This window comes from Plasmodium reichenowi, chromosome 6 (genome assembly GCF_001601855.1).
Source record: "Plasmodium reichenowi strain SY57 chromosome 6, whole genome shotgun sequence".
NCBI classification, from domain to species: Eukaryota; Apicomplexa; class Aconoidasida; order Haemosporida; family Plasmodiidae; genus Plasmodium; species Plasmodium reichenowi.
This window is the reverse complement of record NC_033651.1, coordinates 1087299-1108242: the sequence shown is the minus strand read 5'-3', so window position 1 is coordinate 1108242 and position 20944 is coordinate 1087299. Positions and strand designations below refer to the sequence as shown.

The window sequence follows — 20944 nt, the reverse complement described above, 5'->3', positions numbered from 1 at the left end:
TTTTTTTTTTTTTTTTTTTTTTTTTTTTTTTTTTTTTTTTTTATTAGGTAAAAACTACATATAACATAATATAAAATGGAAGAAGAGAAAAAAAAGAACATTGAACCTATCAATAATCAAGATTTATTCATAAAATCATTTATAGATATATTAAATAAAAAAAGAGTGTTATATAAATATGTTTTTCTTTTTAATAATTATAAATTTAAATTTAAAATAGTTTCTACGTATTATGAATATTTAATGGTATGTAATAACCTATTAAGAGATGTAACAACGTGTAACTTGTTTTATGATAGACACATATTTTATGATATGATTGGAAAATCACTATATTTTCCCTATATATTATATATATATGAACCTGAAACTTATAATAATATAAATTCATCAAATTTCGAAAGTATAAAATTTATAAAATCATCCATCTTAAATATTGAACAAATAATATTAAAAGGAAAACTTAAAAATCAAAAATATTTTAAAAAAAATTCAAAAAATTTAAATAATCAAAAAATATATTCTTTCTTTAATGTACAAGATATAAATTCTGAAATAAATAATTATTATTTACCAAACAAACAAAAAAAAATTGTTGGATATGTAGAAATATATTTATTATTTCATATGGCTAGACTGTTTGATTCAAGAATAGAAAGACTTGTAATACATAAAGAATATCGTAATAAATCATTAGGATTATTAATTATGTATATATCTATATATTTATTAAAATATATATATCATTGTAATAGATGTGATTTAACAGTAGAAAATGAAATAGCACTAAAGTTATACAAAAAATTAAATTTTATTAATGTACCTACAAATGTATATAGGTTAAATTTATATACTAATTATAATATTTTATCTAATAATTATTCTATACAAAATGATATGGAAAATATTCAAACATTTATGTACAACATTAACACAAAAAAATAAAAAAATATATGAAACTAATAAATTATGACAATGATATAAATATATATATATATATATATATATATATAATATATTGAACGTAAAAAGTATGTACATATATATAATATATATTTATAGTGTCACGAATTATTTATTTTTTTTATATACATAATAATATTCATATGGTATCCCATTTTAATTAAAAACATTCTACACATTTATATATCAATTTATATGTCCCCTGAAAATAATCATTTTTTTTTTTTTTTTTTCCTTCTCTCTATATATATCTACATGCATAAACATACATACACATACATACATACATACATACATATATATATATATATATATATGTACAACTAAAACATATTTGTCGATTTTATTTTTTTCATCAAGAATTCTTTTTTCTCTTCAACCGTAGAAAGATTAACCCATTCAAAATAATTTACTAATATGAGTTTATATTTTTTACTCAACAAATAATATTTTATTAAATTTTGTGCTTCAATTTTGTCATAACATCTTTTCATGTCCTTGTCATAATAGTAGTGATTATGTCCATTAATTTCGATACATATCTAAAGGGGAAAATATATGTAAATATACATATGTATATATATATATATATATATATATATATATATATATTTATATATTTTATATGCTCATGTTACCTTGTTGCCTATAACAATATCTATAGTGTATATACCATCAAGAAAGGGTACCTTTAAAAGGAAAAACAAATTAATAAATAAATAAATAAATAAATAAATTTATTAGTTAATATAATGAAATAATACAATGTTCACATATTATACATATATAATACCTCACACTCCATATTTTTAACATCCAAAGCACGTAATGTTATAAAAACGTCCCTGTGAAAACTTGACGATGCTATTTTTTTATTATATTCATTATAATGAACACGACATGCTTTAACTTGTTCAATCAAGTCCTCATTTTTTTTTTGATTTTTTATATAATCATTTAAAAATGGTAAAAAAAAATTATATTTTTCATAACTAGCTTTATGTAAGAAATTATTTATATATTTAACAAAATTAAATAAATTATTTAATACATATATACTACTTTCACTCAAAATTTTATGTAATGAACCATCAAATACCTCCTCATTGTTTGTCTTTTTATTTTTTAAAAACATATATGGACTATACAATGTATTAAACGAAGAATAATTATATGATACATTATGATCAAACTTATTGATTGTATTATATCTATTCTTGATTCCTATCATCTCTTTATCTTCTTTAGATACACCCTTTTCCTCATTACAACAATTAATGTAACATGTAAATAAATATTTTACATACATATTAAAATATATATAAAATAAATATATTTGGTATAATGACTGTACAGGTAAATATAATTTTTTTTCTTTATTTATTTCTTCAAATTTACTTCCCTCCTTCTGTTCAATTTCTTTATTTTGTACCTCGTCCCCCTGCCTTTTTGTTATAATGATATCGTTTTTACCACTGAAATACCAGAAGTGGTTTTTGTTAAAAAAATATTTTGTATTATTACTTATTTTATATAAATCATTTTGTTCATCATTCATATGTACTTTTGTGCGTGTAGAATCTTCGTTTTTCACAAAACACATTTCATTAGAGGCATCATGTTTGTGTAACGCCTTCTTATTAAAATATAGAAATATATAATCATGAACACATTCAATCATTCTATTTATACTTTTAAAATGAATTTTATCAAACCCTAACACGATATAACTATGTAAAAGGTTTGATATAATAAGAATCATTTTATAACATGGAACAAAAGAAACAGAATAGATTTTTTCATCTATTTTTTTAAGAATATCATATAAATTATTAGTAACTTGTATATAATTTATTCCATCTACTTCATTATCATTATATTTGTTTAAAAATATATGATTTATTCCATCCTTATCATTATTATTATTATTATTATTATTATTTCTAATTTTATGGTTTCCATTAAAAAATATATTGTTATCATATTTGTTAAAATCAGTATCAACTATATTTAACTTTGACAAGGATATTATAAGATTTGTATATTCCAAAAAATGTAAAGTATCAATATTTTCATTTATTTTTAATAATAACATATGTATCATATTAACATTTCTATATCTTAATTTTGCAAATGAGTTCAGTATGTTTATGTATGTACTACATGAATAATTGCTTTCATGAAATTGTGAATTTTTCAATATTTTTAAAATCATACTTGATATATTTTTAGTATCACTTCTTTTACTAAATATATTAAATAATAATATAATAGAATTTATGATGTCATTTGTATATTTGAATGTATACATATTTTTATATTCATTAAATTCTTTTTTTTCTTCAATATTCTTTTTTTCAAGCTTCTCATTTCTTTTAATTATCATATGTTCATATGATAATATATTATTCATTTTATCATTGTTATAATATTTATCATCCTGATTGTATATTATATTATTACGTGATGTATTATTATTATTATTATTATTATTATTATATCCTATATAATTATTATATTTGTCATCATTTTTTAATGTTTCCATATATTTTTCTGATACAAAATTATCACATTCTATGTTCTTCAATGTGCTTCCCTCCTCATTATGTTCAACATTGAAGGTATCTATGTTCCTTTTATTTTCCTGATTATTTAAAAAATTTTTTAATCTAATTAATGCGATATTTTTTATATGATTATATAATTTGTTAATATATAATTCTTCATATATATTATTTTCTATAATATTATATATTTGATATAAATAATATAAAATATGACTTATCTGGTTAATATTTGACATATGGTATAATCTATATAAGGATTTGGAGCTAATTATTTGTATAACAACATTATTTAAATTTGTTAAATTGTTACGTATATTCATACGAACATCACAATGATACTTATTATAACTATTATCATTATTATCATTATTATTATTATTATTGTTGTTGTTGTTGTTGTTTTTTTTATTTTTATTTTTATTTTTATTTTCGTTGTTATTCTCCTTGTTGTCTTCTTCTTTTTTATCTTTCATCTGTTGCTTCTCATTCGATGAGATTATGTAATTATAATTTTTGCTATCCTCATTATTAATGTTGTATACAAAAATATAGGCTTGAAATATATTCATTATTGTTTCAATATTGCAATATTCTATATATTTTTTAATATATATATAATATAATATGTCTATATCATATTTTAAATATGTATTGTATATTTTTATTAATTCACTTAAACTTTGTAAATCTTCAGTTATATTTTCATAATATATATTATTATTATTATTATTAAATTTTTTTTTTTTTTTTTCTTTTTCTTCTTTATCTATCCGTTTGTTTTCATTCATATTTACATTGTGTTCATATTTTTTATATAACAAATGTAAAACATTATTATATATAATATCCTTTAAATCATAATTTGTATCATATCTGCTTTTAATATATGAAAGCATATACTTTAAATTCATCTTTTTATAATCACTTAAATAGTTAATATGATCAATAATGCTTATTATATTATCCTTAACTTGATAATTTGTGTCCTCAAAATTATTATATGTTATACTAGGTTCCTCCTTAGCATAATCACTTTGTTTTATATCATTTTGATTTATATTATTTTGCTTTATATTATTTTGCTTTATATCATTTTGCTTTATATTATATTGATTTATATCATTTTGCTTTATATCATTTTGCTTTATATCATTTTGCTTTATATTATGTTGATTTATATCATTTTGCTTTATATCATTTTGCTTTATATCATTTTGCTTTATATCATTTTGCTTTATATTATGTTGATTTATATCATTTTGCTTTATATTATGTTGATTTATATCATTTTGCTTTATATCATTTTGCTTTATTTTGCTTTGTTTGTGTTCCTCCTCATATATGGTATGTTCTTTTTTTTTTCCTTTTTTTTTATTATAATATGTTAACATGATTAAGGACAGGTCATGTATACTACACACATTTTTATTTTCATTTGTCTCAGGAAATATATTATTCTTTTTTTCATTTTCTAATAGAACATATTTAACAATACTAAGCAAATATAAATCGGTGTCCTCATAAAAAATATTAAACAATAAAGTGATATACTTCAAATCTTTGTCGTTTATCTTATTATCCAAATTAATACAATTAAAATAAAATAAAAACTTCAGTTTGTGTATAAATTCTTCATTTTTATTATATCCCAACTTCTTTAAAGTAATGATGCTTAAATATATCTCATGGAAATTTATATTTCTAACAAACATATCTCTAGAATGATTTGTATCATATTGGAGGGTCAAAGGTTGTTGATTTATATTATCATGAATATTATTCGACATATGATTAGATATATTATATACATTTGACATGTTTGATATGTTTGACATGTTTGACATGTTTGACATGTTTGATATGTTTGACATGTTTGATATGTTTGACATGTTTGATATGTTTGACATGTTTGACATGTTTGATATGTTTGACATGTTTGACATGTTTGACATGTTTGATATGTTTGATATGTTTGACATGTTTGACATGTTTGATATGTTTGACATGTTTGATATTTTTTTTTTCACATTATTCATACCAACCTTTATATCCCTATCCTTCAACAAATCATTACATGGTGTATCCTTCTTATAAGTTACATTTTTTTTATTTTGTTCATCATATTTTTTAATATGATTTAAAATAAACTCATTAAAAAAATCTTTATGATATATAATATAATCAATCTTTCTATGGAGAATATTAATTAATTTGTCTACAACTTGTAGATTAATATTTTTATTTAAAAAATAATAAAATGCATATAATACATAAGATATTCTTATAATATAAATATTTTCATAATAATCCTTTTTTATATCATCTACTATATTTATATTAATAATATTATTTTCTATCTTGTTTAATAATATCATATCATATATATTATATTTTATTAATGTCTTCAAAATAACATATATCTTATTTACATTCCACATATTATTCACACATTTCAATTTTTCTATATAACGCAAAATAATATCTTTACTTACATTATTCTCATTTACATATTTCATGTTTTCAATTAAATTTAAGCAATCCATATTATTTATAACATTTTTGTTACATAAGTTTTTTAAAAAATGATTATTCGTCTTCTTAAGGTTCAAATTGCATTTGTACCTTATATTAAAAAAAATCGGGAAATTAAAATGAAAATGAGTAATTATATCCCTTCCCCTTGTCAACATTTATATTTTAAAAAAAAAATATATATATATATTAACATATGTATATTATTTTTTTTTATTACGTGTCATTAGTCATTTTTAAGCAGTAACAAAAATTATTATACAATTTTATATTTTATGGATGAGCCATAATTATATATGTAAAATATGTAAGAATCTAAGGAAAAAAAAAAAGAAAAACCAAACACAAAATAGAAAATTTTTTAATCTACATAAAAAATAATATATAAATAACATGTAAATTATATATAATATATATAATATTTAAATATTTATAATATATATAATATATATATATAATATTTTTATTTATTTTATTTTATTTTTTTGTAGAACCTCAAAGGTGTAAACAAAAATAAGCAAATGTACATATGTATAATATATTATAACATATGCATAATAAAATATTTCATTATTTTTATTTTTTTTTCTTGCTAATATATAATATCTTAGTATAAATCAACCTAATACAAATAGAATAAAATATATATATATATATATATATATATATATATATATTTTTCTTTTTACATATACATTTATAGTTATACAAATATGGGAAAAAAAAAAAAAAAAAAAATTAAATATATATATATATATATATAATAATAATAATATATTAATATATATTTAAAGGAACATAATATGAAGTAATAAGCAGATATTCTTACACTTCCCTACGAAAAGTTTTTTTCAAAAGGGGAATAAAAAAAAATAAATATACATACATACATACATACATAAATATATATATATATATATATATATATGTATATGTTTTTTTTTTCCTTTGTGTATGTTGGGCCATGTTTTACATTTCCATCATATAATGATCAGATATGTAATTTTCTCCTCTTTTTTTATGTTCATAATACATTATCATTGTTTTATTACTTGTTTCAATATAAACCATATCACTAACAACAATATTTTGCTCACTCCAACAAATACATGTTTACTTAAAAAGGGAAGGAAAAATGAATATCTTAACTTTTATTGTAATGGAATGGGTCAAGTAAAAAAACATGGATATGCACTGAGAAAAAATGCTGTATTTTTTAGTGATATAAGAAATAAAGAAATAGAAGAAAACAATATATCATATATAGATAAAAATGTAAAGTGTAAAATAGGCTTAGAAGTACATATACAGCTAAGTACAAAATATAAAGCTTTCTGTAATTGTTTCAATATATCATCATTGTATGGAGAAAAAACATATGAAAAAAATCACAATGATTTAATAGCATTTATAAGAGAAAATATATGGAAGGAAAAAAGGGATCAAGTGAATAATGAACAATTACCAAATGATGAAGTACATAATGAACAAGTGCATAATGATCAAGTGAATAATGAACAATTACCAAATGATCAAGTATATAATGATCAAGTGAATAATGAACAATTACCAAATGATCAAGTATATAATGATCAAGTATATAATGATCAAGTATATAATGATAAAGTGCATAATGAACAAGTACATTATGATAAAGTACCAAATAAACAAAAAAATATACTTCAATCCATTTTTAAAAACCAAACTGGAATGAACAAGGATCTAATAAATAACAATACATCAAACGATATTGTTATAAAGAAATATCATAATAATGAAAATATGGAACCCAATAAATATATATGTAATACTTGTATAGGAGAAGTAGGGTCTCTAAATACATTAAACAGTACAGCTGTTTTATTCGCATATTTAATATCGACTATTTTTAATTGTAACTTAAATAATAATATCTCCTTCGATAGAAAAATTTATAATTATTATGACCTCCCCAAAGGTTACCAGATTACACAAAAAGATAACCCTATTGGATATGATGGGTATATATTTTTGAATGAAAAAAAATATGATATAAAAAGTGTACACCTTGAAGAAGATACCAGTAAGTGTTACTTACATTTCTGTCAAAAAAATGAAGAAGGTAAAAATTTCAATGATAAGCATATTAATTCTGATCGTCATAAAAACATAGAGAATCATGATAATGATACCATACATGATATAAATACTAATCATAATAAAATACAAAATTTTAATATACATTCAGAAATAATTAATAATGAACATTATGTCACAAATAATAACAACCAGATACATATAAAACCACATAAAATATTACTAGACTATAACAGATGTGGTGTACCTCTAGTTGAAATCGTTGTAGAAAAAGCTTACATGAATAGCGAAGAATGCATAAATTTGCTTAAAGAAATAAAAAATAAAGTATGCTTGTTAGGTGTATGTGTAGGTAATAAAGAAAACATACGTTCAGATATTAACATATCTTTTGAATATGGAAATATTAAGAATGACCGCATGGAAATTAAAAATATTAACAGCTTTACAAAAATAAGGAATTATATAGAAACAGAAAGGAAAAATTTTATAAATTATATTAGGAAAAATATCATAAATAATGATATTAGAAGTGATCATATACACAATACACAGAATATAAATACCGATTGTACTAATAATAACATCTATACGAAAAGCTATATAGATAATACACATTTTATTCTAAGGAAAAAAGAATCATATAATTATGTTAAAGAAGCAAATATACCTAAATATCGAATAAATGATAATATTTTGAAATTATTAAAATTTTATGTTAATTATAAAATAAAAATTTATCAAGATGAAAAAAAATATAATTGGTCAAAACATTATTTTCATGTTTTTTTTAATGATCCATTTTTATATAATTATTTTAATGAATGCTTAAAATATGAACAAGAAAAATATGTATCAAATTTTTTAGTTAATATTCTATTAGATATTCTAAAAAAAAAAAATATTCTATCCAAACAAATATTAATTAAACCTAAAGATTTATGTTTCCTTATTAATTATGCACATACAAATAATATAGATAATACATTCTTAAAATCATTTATTTTCCAATTTATAGACAAAGAATTTAAAAGACAAGATTTCTACGAACAACTCAAACATATAAATCAAAATGATATTGAACATATATTAATTGAATTAATTAAACAAAATAAACATTATTTAAAATATGATCAAAATAAAATATCTATCATTAATCAACAAAATTTTAAAAACAGAATTATCGGATTATTAAAAAATAAACTCAATGCACATACGTCGAATGTACTTATAAATTATAAACACGTGAATGATTTTATATTGAATTATATAAATAAAGATGTCTTATAATGATTCTAAAATTAATTTTGTATAGTAACCTGGAAATCAACACATAATTGTATATACATATATATATATATTTACAAGTCGCCTCCATGTTTTAAAAAAAATATATAAATATTATAATTTCAAATATAGATACAAAAAAATTACAAAATAAAAGAAAATATATATTTTTCAATTAAATATATATATTTGTATATAAAATATAATTTTCAAAAAAAAAAAAAAAAAAAAAATCATAAAAAAAAAAAACAAATAAATATATAAATATATAAATACATAGGAACATTTCTTTATTATTAATATTATTATTTTATATTACTCTTTTTATATTATCCACTCAGAACACAAAATTTACAAAATTTTGATCAGCCTTATATATTACCCTTTTTAAAATATTCCTACTTTTTATATTTTTGGATTCCTTTTTGTCAACTCTTTTTATTGTTTTAGTTGTTTTTTTAAGAACTAACTTATTTCTATTTACCATGGAATAAAAAGGCCATGCTGGATTACACACCCGAGGAATGTATAAATTCTGACTATCGTTAAAATATAAAATATAAAATAACAATATATAATCAAGATCTATATTTAGCATTTCATTACTCATAATGATATTTTCATTATTTAAATAACAAAATGCATTATTCATAAAATATACCTTATTGTTTAAATATATATCTTTAAGAATAAATAATTCATTTGTTGTAAAATTATTAATATTAAGATATTTTATATTATTCAAATAAAATTGATAATTATTTATGTTGTATGTTAAACATATAGGAAAAGACACAAATAATTTTCCATTAAAATATATTTTTACTCTTTTTATTTTTATATTATTTTTAATTAATATGTTATAAAACTTCGTCCCATTTATTATATCTTTTGGATAACATGGCGGAGTTATTATTTCTTTTTTTTTGTCATCACAAAGATGATTATTCATAGTTGTTTTTTTTATTTCTCTTACATATATTAAACTATCCTTTATATTTTTAAACATATATTCTTTTCTTTTCTTTTCTTTTTCCTGAATAAACATCTTGTTTAAATTAAAAAATTTATTTAAATAATACTTGAAATAATATTTTATAAAAAAGGAATTAACAAGAATATAATTTTTCATCACCTTATAGTATACATTAATATTTGATATAATATTTAAAACAGCAATGGGGATTTTATAATCTTCATTTATTTTTATATACATAATATTTCTATACAAAAAATATATACCTCTTACTTTTTTATAAAGACACTCTAAGGAAAACTGTATGTTATCCACACGAAATTCAAATAAAAAGAATTTATCTTTTATATTATTTACATAACTTCTTTTCTTTACACAAATATTCGTATTTTCCAAAATACCTCTTATAATATATTTCTTGAAATAATTTCTTTTCCTTTTTCTTTCTACAGATTTGTTATCTATATTTTCATCGTTCAAATGTTGGCTAGCCAACACATAATTAACACTATTAATTTGCGTTTTTTTTTTTTTTTTTTTTTTTTTTTTTTTTTTTTTTTCCATTTGGTAGCTAGCCAACTTAAAGAACAAGTCCTTTTCCTCTTTATATCTTTTCAAATATTTTTTAAAAAATATAACTAAACTATTAATTAAATAATTTGAATTATTTTGCCATATAACATTTTTTCTTTTTTTTATTTCTATTTTCTTTTTTTCTTTCTCTTTAATGGATTGTTGAATGTTTACGGACATATTATTATTATATTTATATAGAGTAATACTTTTCATATGCAATAATATTTTACATATATTAAGAACGTCTACCAGATTAAAATTCAATAAATTATAAAAATATATGTTTTTTATATCATCCACCTTATATCTATTTAATACGTTATTTTTGTCATTTTTATAAAATAAATCTTTATCTTCATATTTTTTATCTAATAATGGACATCGCACCTTTTTAGTTTCCGTTAAGAAATCACGTATCCTATAACATTGCTTATTATTTGTTCCCGATTTTAAAAAAGAATATTTCTTTTTTATAATACAAGTAGTTACATATTTTTGTGTGACAATCATCAAAAAGATGATTATCAACAAGAAGAACATCTTCTCATCATGTACGAAGCAGTTATAAGAGTTGTTATATTAAAGAGAATAAAATAACATAAAAAGGAAAGGAAAAAAATATATTATACATATATATATATATATATATATATATATAATATGTGCTATCTTAATGTAAACATATGAATTTCCTCATTTTTCTTTATTACTGAAAATTTTAATTTTCAAGTGTTTATATTATTTTATTTCGTTTATGCATATTATCATATTGAATGCCCCATAATCATACATTTAATAAATATATATATATATATATATATATTTTACATTATAAACGAATAAAAAACATTTTTTTTATTTTTAAGGATTAATCATTTTTGCATTTGATATATTAATTATATTTATATTATATTATATTTTAATTTTTTTCTTTAATTAATAAATCAATATATATAATAATATATATATATATATTATATACATAAAATATTTTATACATATTTATTAATTATATGTTATAATTTTCAAAGTAGATGATATAATGCACGTGTATTTATTTTGGCCTACATTTTTTAATTCTATATTATGTAAATATATTATATATAATTTCATATTAAAAATCAAAGAGATAATTTTTTTTTTTGCCTTTTTATTATTTTCTTCTTACATAAGCATCTTATTCATTTATATTCTACTATTATATATAAAAGGAAATAATTCAAAATGCAACATAACAACTTTTTATTCATATTTCTTGTTTTATTTTATATTCTTAATGAAAAAAAAAAAAATATATATATATATATTTATACATTATATTTATCATATTTCTAGAGATATTTATTATACCTAACTTTCTTCTTTCATTTATTTTTTCCCTAAAAGGTTAACACTAACAATAAATTAATACGAATCGTGTTTTTCTATTTTTTATTTTGTATTTTGTATTTTTGTACTATTTTCTTAATATTATACTTTTTATTCTTTTATATATCATCATTATTATATATATATATATATATATATATTTGTGCTCATTAGCTATTTTATATTTTTATAAAACATGAAAAATTTGAATTGTTGAACTACATGTAACATATGGAAATATATACATATATGTTTATTTATTTATTTATTTTTTTTGGTTATTTATGTACAAATTAATAATTTTTTTTTTTTTCTACTATAATTCAAAATAATAATATATATTAATGGATTATATAAAATGGTACCATAGTATTTTTATACATACATAAATAAATAAAAACATATATATATATATATATTTTAACTATATTCTTTATATAGATAATTTCATATATATATTTGTTTATATATTTCTATTTTCCCTTTTTTTTTTTTTTTTTTTTCCACCATGTATATTTAATAATTAGCGTTTGTAGTTGGTCCACACACATATATGGAAGAATACATACGTATATTATAATATTCATTTGTTTGTTTATATTTTTTTGGGTATTTTTTTTTTTTTTTTTTTTTTTTTTTTGTTAAATCTGATCAGCCAAAATGAGTCACATTTATGATATGCTCGGTATCAATGTTGAAAAAATAAAAACTAAGAAGAAACAGAAAGAAAAAATAAGTAAGAAACAATTGAACTTCTTGAAAGATAATGACAATTTATTTTCGTTACCTACTACATCGAAGATAATAAGTGTATGAATAAAAAATAGGGAAAAAATAAATTAATAAATGTATAAGCATATATTTTTATATATAATTCATATGATATATACATATATATATATATATATATATATATATAAATATATATATTATAAATTTTATGCTTCTTTTTATTTTAATTTTTTTTATTTATCCTGGAGCAGCTGAATAACAAAAATGTGAGCGTGTGGAGACTCGTAAAATTTAGAAGTAAGTGTAGAAACGATGATTTAATATTAACAAAATGGTCCAAAATAGGCTACAAGAATGATAAGAAAGAGTTTAATGAAGACAAAATAGAAGATGATTATACATTTGAAAAGTTCAATAAAAAAATAAATATTATAAAGTATAACGATGATTTATATTATAGAGAAATACAACCATTAAACGCAAGTTGGACTAAAGAAGAAACAGATTATTTATTTAATTTATGTGAAAAATATGATTGTCATTTTATAATAGTAAATGATGTATATGATATAAAATATAAAAGAACTATAGAAGAAATAAAAGAACGTTTTTATACTGTCACTAAAAAAGTTATGGAAGATAAATTTGATCAACAAATTAAATTAGAAGAAGCAAAAAAAATAAAAAATAACAATGATATTCTTAAATTAAAAGAAGCTAAAGCTAAACATCCCTTGATCAAATTTACATATAATATGCAAGCTGATTTAGAGAGAAAAAATATTATTCATAAAACATATACTGTCTCCAAAAAAGATGTAATGTTAGAAGAAACAACATTAGAAAATATTAAAAAGTTTGAAAGTAAAATTAAGCTAGAATTGAAAAAAGCGGCAGATATGAAGAAGCTAAAGAAAAAGTTTGAATTAACAACAGAAGAAATAGTTCCTGTAAAAAAAAAAAAAAATATATATATATATATATATATATTTATTTATTTATATTTATTTATATATTACATATGCACATTTTCATTTATATTAAAATTTTATAATTTCCATCCTTTTTATTTTCTTCTTTTAATAGATTACCAAACTACCAGAGGAAGACAAAGAAGACAAAAATATATACAGTGCAAGATATTATTTTCAAAAGCTTAAAATCGATATATCATATTTTGATAAACTAGATATATATTTGAAAGAAAATAATATTGAAAAACCAACTATATACACGGAAAACATTTGTTTCTTATATGGGTATATAATATATTAAAAAATATATGATTTTTTTAAAATAGTAGTTTTTCTTCGATTATTATATAATTAATTATTATACGTAACGTATTTCGTTATATATATATATATATATATTTATATTTTTTTTTTTTTTTTGATTTTTTCCAATTAAAGGGTATTAAGAACTGATGTTGCCATCCTATTAAATTTGAGGAAGAAAATTGAAAAGTTAAAACAGGTACGTTGTATATTACACGTGTTTATATAAGAAACACTTTCCTCATGTATTGTGGAAAGGATTCCTTCCCATAATATATGAACACATAAGAACATTATAAATAAATTAACATATATATATATATATATATATATATATATAACTTTATAGGAACGTGAATTTTGGAAGGGACAAATGAACAACTTGGAAGAAGAATATTTAAAAAAACAACAAAAAACATAACTTATATTATTTATTTATTCATTTATTTTTAAAATTAATTATATATTCAAAAAAAAATAAATTCTTTTACCGAATATATATATATATATATATATATTTATTTATTTATTTATTATTTTTTATTATACCTATAAACTTTTTAAAATTCGCATTATTCAAGCAACACCTTATTTTTATGCTTTATATATAATATGATATAATAATGATAATTTTTTTTTTTTTTTTTTTTTTCATATATATATATATATATATGTATATTCTCAAGCATATTAAAAGTACCTATTATCTTTTAAATAAATGCTTATATGGTATAATTTAAGATATATGATAATAATATGAAATATATATAACTTTAAAATGGCTTAATAATATCAAATTGTGGGTGTAATTCAATATTAAAAAAAATAAAAATGCACATATATATATATATATATATATATATATATATATATATATATATATAATAATATTACACATTTTATAAAATAGAGAAAAAACATTAACAAATCAGCATATATATATATATATATATATATATTATATTTATTTATTTATTTCCTTTCAATATATTTTTTCCTTTGTTCGAATAATGAAGCTACATGCCGAGTTCAAACAAGATAGTATAGAAGATTTTTTATATATACTTAAAGGTCTTAAGGAATTTACTTCTTTTGCCATTGAAAATTCGTTTTTATGTTTTAAATTTTCAGAGAAATATTTGTACATTTTTGGAAATGAAAAGAAACATGTAGAGATATTTATAAAAATTACTATGAATGATTTATTTTATGAAAACTTCATTTTAAAAAGTAATTCAAATAATGAGATCATTATATTAGTATATATATTTCAAATATATGATATCTTTAAAAATATAACTAATAAGAATACAAAAATTACTATTGATTTATTTGAAAAAAATGGTATATGTATTTTATTATTCAAAAATTATTGTAATGTTACAGATGCCTTTAAAAAATATGAATGTGGTATAGAAATTATAAACCCAACCTTAACAAACTTTCCAATTATTAAAATGAATAAACATTTTTTATGTGTCAACTGTAAATTGAAAAAATGCTGTAAAATATTAAATACTTATTCAAAATTTTTTTCAGATAAAATTGAAATCACTTTTCATGTTTCAAACAAAAATTGTGATATTATCTTCCTAATGAATTCTTTAACATCTCAAAATATTACAACACTTAAAAATAATTTTGTTCTTAAAAATATTGTTGATAAAAAAAAACAAACCAATGCTCATAATGTACAACAAAACAAAAATTTACAATATACAACAAAAGCAAAAAATATACAATATAATACACAAATTATTAAAAAAGTTATCTTTACAAAAACTTTTATGAAGGCTTTAAACATATTAAATGAATGTAGAAATAATAAAGAAGATGTCGGTATATTTAAAATAATGGTACCTTATAATAAATATTGGTTTGGATTAAAATTAGGTCAATTCGAATCATCAGGAAATTGGAAAATCGTCATCATAATAACAGATCTAAACACCGACGAATGACATGATAAAAATGTAACACAAATATATATATATATATATATTATATGTATGTTAACATATTTTATCTATTATATCTTACATTTTACCTACATTAATATATATATATATATATTTATTTATTTATTTATTTATATTTTTTTAGATTCATATATTTGTTGTATTAATTTGTTTTATTATATATATATATATATATTTTTTTTTTGTAATACACCAATTCTTCATTTATATATATAATAACAAAGTAATAACTCTAATCATATGTAATAAATAATCATTATCCATGTATACAAATATTGAACAACATAAAAATATTATATATATATATATATATATATTATTAACATTGTTCTTAAATATCACAAAATATACTGTACATACACGCAGTAATATTTTCAACACAAATAATAGAAAAAAAAAAAAAAAATTTTAATTTATATCATGTTCCTAATTACACTAAAAAAAAACATCAACAAAATTGAAATAAAACTATAAGTAAACAATATTTTTAAAAAAATTATTTGATAAGAAGGAATGTTCATCGAACTAAAATATATCGTATAGTCATAAACAGCGTGAAATAAAGAAGATGAAAATAGAGATCCCAATATGTATACACATCTCAAAAAACAACCTGATTATTTCAAAAATGAAAAAAAAAAAAAAAAAAAAAAATACATACATATATATATATATATATATATATATATATATATATCTTTATTTGTACACTTAACGTACCATTTAATACAATATGCACTCCCAATGTCATATAGAATATTTTTCGCACAAATAGAAGAATATAAAAATCGATATATTAATTATACAATTATTTTTTTTTTTTTTACCATTTTTGTATTTGTGGTTAACATAATTATATATATTATAGGATGATATACCCGTGCAACACATATGAAATAGCACACATATTAAATTTCTGAACAAAAAAAAGAAAAAATAAATGATCTAATAAATTTTTTTTTATTATAAAAAATATTATTTATTTTTTTCTTACCTTAATATTATGATACAAAAAAAGTTGTCCTTGGTAGTTTGCGTTGAATAAAATAAATTCTCAGTACTTGAAAAACTACTCCCCCAAAGAATATTCCATATATAAAAAAAAAATAAAATAAAATACTATATAAATATGAATTATACAAAATATATATATTTGGCATATATACTATAAATTATATAATTATAAACAGTTCATAAAAAAAAAAAAAAAATTCATTTTTATATACAAAATGTAATGATAACCCAGCTGAACAACATAAGGAGAAAAAAATATATTCCAATTCGTCATTCACTATAATGTATTGAAGGTTTGTCCTTTTATATTCCTGTACGTTCTCTCCTTCTTCATAATTAGGGTCTTCTAAAATATGGCTTTCGTTAACTAAGGGTAATTCTTTATATTCATTTTTATAATGTGATATATTTATATATACAAATAGCATTGGTATAATCTTCGAAAACTCTTCTACATAAGCTATTATAAAAAAAAAGTCTTAAAGAAAAGGTTAACATATATTAATAAATATAGTATATATATATATATATATTATACATATATATATGTACATTTTACTATGCGCTTTTTATTTTACAAAAAAATACGATTATCGAATACACAAAATAAAGGGACCTTTTTACTTCATTTGTAAAACACATAGTGGAAAAATAAAAAAAATAAAATGATAAAACATATTCTAAAACACTGGCAAAAATAACTGATATGATTGATCCATATAATACCATTTCTATTACATGAACAAAGCTTATTTCCCTTTGGATTTTTTTCTTAAACCTGTTATCAAAATGTTAAAAAAAGAAAAAAAAAATTCTCTTATATTATAAAAGTTTACAAAAAATGTAAAATAAGTTAAAAATCTCATTCTTATTTTTTCTAACATATATAAATAAAAAAAACTTGGAAAAAATGAAAAAAGTAAAAATCCAATTCCTCTGTTCCCATTAGTGATACAAGAAAAACCTATAAAAAAAAAAAAAAAAAAAAAAAAAAAATTATGAACAGGTCAGGATATTTCTCATATATATATTAACACATTTATTTATATTTATTTATAATAAATATTTATAAATAAATATATATATATATATATATATATATATATATATATTCTATTATGATTAAACAAAAATATAGAATACCAATTAAAAGCATTACAGAGAAACAGCAATACAAAAATCGAATAAATTTCATAAAAGACAGTCGATTTGTTTTATCTTTATGTTCACCTTCATTATAATTATTAATCTACGAAGAAATACATATAATCATACAAAATAAAATAAATAAATAAATAAATAAATATATATATATATATATATATATATTATTTTTAATAAATTTATATATATATTTCCCCCCTAATATTGAATATCTAAGCCATAATTATTATATATATATGAAATAATTATAAAAGGAAAAACAAAACTTCAACTTATATATAATGAATGATGTTAATCCTTTTAAAGAATTATGAATATTTTTTTAAAAATATTTTATAAAAAAACCTAATGATATTGAGAGTATATATTATTATTTATTAATAAAATATTTAATACTACAAAATGAGAATAAAATATTAAATTATTTCAGAAGGGGGGGGGGGTTTATTATGTATATGTTATATTAAAATATAATTCATATTTACATTTTAACATACCAATAGTTCATATTGCATTTTATAATACTTCGAAGTCTTATCAATATTTGTATATGAAAAAGTATATAACTAATAAATTCCTTTTCTTTTAATATATATATATATATATATATATTATGATAGTATATAATAAAGACGTAATCAATTTAAATAAGAAAAGAACTTAAAAATACAAGTCTATAAATAAAATATATTTTCCTTTTTATTATATCCTATATTATAAATATATATATTGCATTCTTATTGCACATTTAAGTAAATAAAAAAAAAAAAATAATAAATAAATAACAATAATATAAAAAATAATGTCCATGCTTTTAATTAATTTTTATTTATATGCTTTGAAAAAAGCGTGCGCAAAATAAGGATAGGAGGAGAAAATAAAAATAATATAAAAACATGAAAAAAAAAAGTACAGACCTAATCAAAAAAAAAAAAAAAAAAAATACATACATACATACATATATATATATATATATATATATATATATATATATATATTGATCCTATATTTTTATAATCATTATATTTATAAAACGCATTTTTCTTCTTTTATTATTATTATAATAAATTATAATGAGCTAGAAAATGAAAACCTTCAAGGTTATAGGATTATCATTTTATATTAAAATTTACTAAAAAAAATTAAATTTATACTATAATATATGAGCATTGTAATAATTGTTATTCCTATTTTTCTTTATTTTTAATTTTTTTTTTAAATTATTTAAGTATCTCATACAAATGAAAATATTATCATCTATATTTTAATATTTATACAACCCATAAGGTCATCGGAAAATGTAATTTCTTTTTCTTTTTGCTTCATTTTTCTTTTTTTTTTTTTCTTTTATTTATTAATTTATATATTTTAAGAAAATAGAAAAATATCTAAAATGGAAGAAAAAAATTTTTTACTTTTTTTTTTTTTTTTTTTAATTTTGATATGAAATTATTAAAAAAAATATTTTATTATAAGTTACATATTTTAATATATAAAATATAAGCACGCAAAAAAATTATTATTATTATTATTATATATTATATATATATAATAGTATAATATTAATTATTCCTGTAGAAAACAAAAAAGTAAAGAAAAAAGAATTTTTTTTAAAAGGTAAAATTTGATGAATAAATTTATATTATTTAAATTATAAATAAATTTTTATAAAAATTTTACAATTATATTTTAAATAATATATATATATATAAAATATAAATATATATAATAAATTATTTATATATTTGCATATATATTTAAAATAATTCATTTATATTTTTTATATATATATTATAAAATATGATAGCATATAAAATACCTCAATAATAAATATTAAGCATAGAATAAGAATTTTTCTTTTTTCGTTAACAAATTTAGGCATAGTATGTTTTGTAAAGAACATGTATTTTTTAATATAAAACCAAAAAAAAAAAAAAAAAGAAGAAAAAACAACAATAACTTTCTATATCAAGCCAACAACAACAATAAAAAAATTAATAATGAAATATATTATTTATTATTATTATAATATATATTAATAATATTTTATATATTTATATTTATTTGTTTATTCTAAATATAAAAAATTTTATTTTTAATAGAAACACCATTAAAATGGTTTTTTGGAGGCATTTTTTTTTTTTTCTTTTATCTTTTTTCTTTTTTTTTAAAAATAAAATTAATATTATATAAATAAATATATATTTTATAAAATAAATAAATTTAAATTTTTATATAAAATTTATTATTGATATTTAAATATATAACCAAATTAAATTTTTACAAATTATATATATTATAAAATAATATATTTATAATATATAAATATAATATATATATTTATACGAATTTTAATTGGTTTTATTGGTTTTTATTGGTTTTTATTGTTTTTTTTTTTTTTTTTTTTTTTTTTTTTTTTTCTTTTTTTTTTTT

The 20944-nt window shown here is 18.1% G+C and overlaps 7 protein-coding genes across 7 annotated transcripts; 4 read left to right on the top strand and 3 right to left on the bottom strand.

Moving 5' to 3' along the window:
* Positions 1–75: 75 nt before the first annotated feature.
* On the top strand, positions 76–945 carry PRSY57_0627400 (conserved protein, unknown function; the record flags this gene model as incomplete). The annotated part of the gene is made up of 1 exon (XM_012906647.2): positions 76–945. One exon carries the CDS (start codon positions 76–78, stop codon positions 943–945), a length of 870 nt encoding a protein of 289 aa, XP_012762101.1.
* A 341-nt stretch (positions 946–1286) lies between these two features.
* Positions 1287–6220, bottom strand: PRSY57_0627300 (RAP protein, putative; the record flags this gene model as incomplete). Its single annotated transcript, XM_012906646.2, has 3 exons — positions 1287–1505; positions 1602–1652; positions 1757–6220. The coding sequence occupies 3 exons, from the start codon at positions 6218–6220 to the stop codon at positions 1287–1289; spliced, it is 4734 nt and encodes a 1577-aa protein (XP_012762100.2).
* A 796-nt stretch (positions 6221–7016) lies between these two features.
* Positions 7017–9428, top strand: PRSY57_0627200 (glutamyl-tRNA(Gln) amidotransferase subunit B, putative; the record flags this gene model as incomplete). Its single annotated transcript, XM_012906645.2, has 1 exon — positions 7017–9428. One exon carries the CDS (start codon positions 7017–7019, stop codon positions 9426–9428), a length of 2412 nt encoding a protein of 803 aa, XP_012762099.2.
* Positions 9429–9762: 334 nt separating this feature from the next.
* PRSY57_0627100 (hypothetical protein) lies at positions 9763–11487 on the bottom strand (the record flags this gene model as incomplete). Its single annotated transcript, XM_012906644.2, has 1 exon — positions 9763–11487. The coding sequence occupies one exon, from the start codon at positions 11485–11487 to the stop codon at positions 9763–9765; it is 1725 nt and encodes a 574-aa protein (XP_012762098.2).
* Positions 11488–13005: 1518 nt separating this feature from the next.
* Positions 13006–14775, top strand: PRSY57_0627000 (hypothetical protein; the record flags this gene model as incomplete). The annotated part of the gene is made up of 5 exons (XM_012906643.2): positions 13006–13155; positions 13329–14027; positions 14164–14336; positions 14490–14553; positions 14704–14775. 5 exons carry the CDS (start codon positions 13006–13008, stop codon positions 14773–14775), a joined length of 1158 nt encoding a protein of 385 aa, XP_012762097.1.
* Positions 14776–15364: 589 nt separating this feature from the next.
* On the top strand, positions 15365–16315 carry PRSY57_0626900 (hypothetical protein; the record flags this gene model as incomplete). The annotated part of the gene is made up of 1 exon (XM_012906642.2): positions 15365–16315. One exon carries the CDS (start codon positions 15365–15367, stop codon positions 16313–16315), a length of 951 nt encoding a protein of 316 aa, XP_012762096.1.
* Positions 16316–16746: 431 nt separating this feature from the next.
* PRSY57_0626800 (putative membrane protein) lies at positions 16747–19026 on the bottom strand (the record flags this gene model as incomplete). Its single annotated transcript, XM_012906641.2, has 8 exons — positions 16747–16946; positions 17161–17249; positions 17328–17402; positions 17576–17825; positions 17926–18125; positions 18230–18311; positions 18491–18596; positions 19009–19026. The coding sequence occupies 8 exons, from the start codon at positions 19024–19026 to the stop codon at positions 16747–16749; spliced, it is 1020 nt and encodes a 339-aa protein (XP_012762095.2).
* Positions 19027–20944: the final 1918 nt, after the last annotated feature.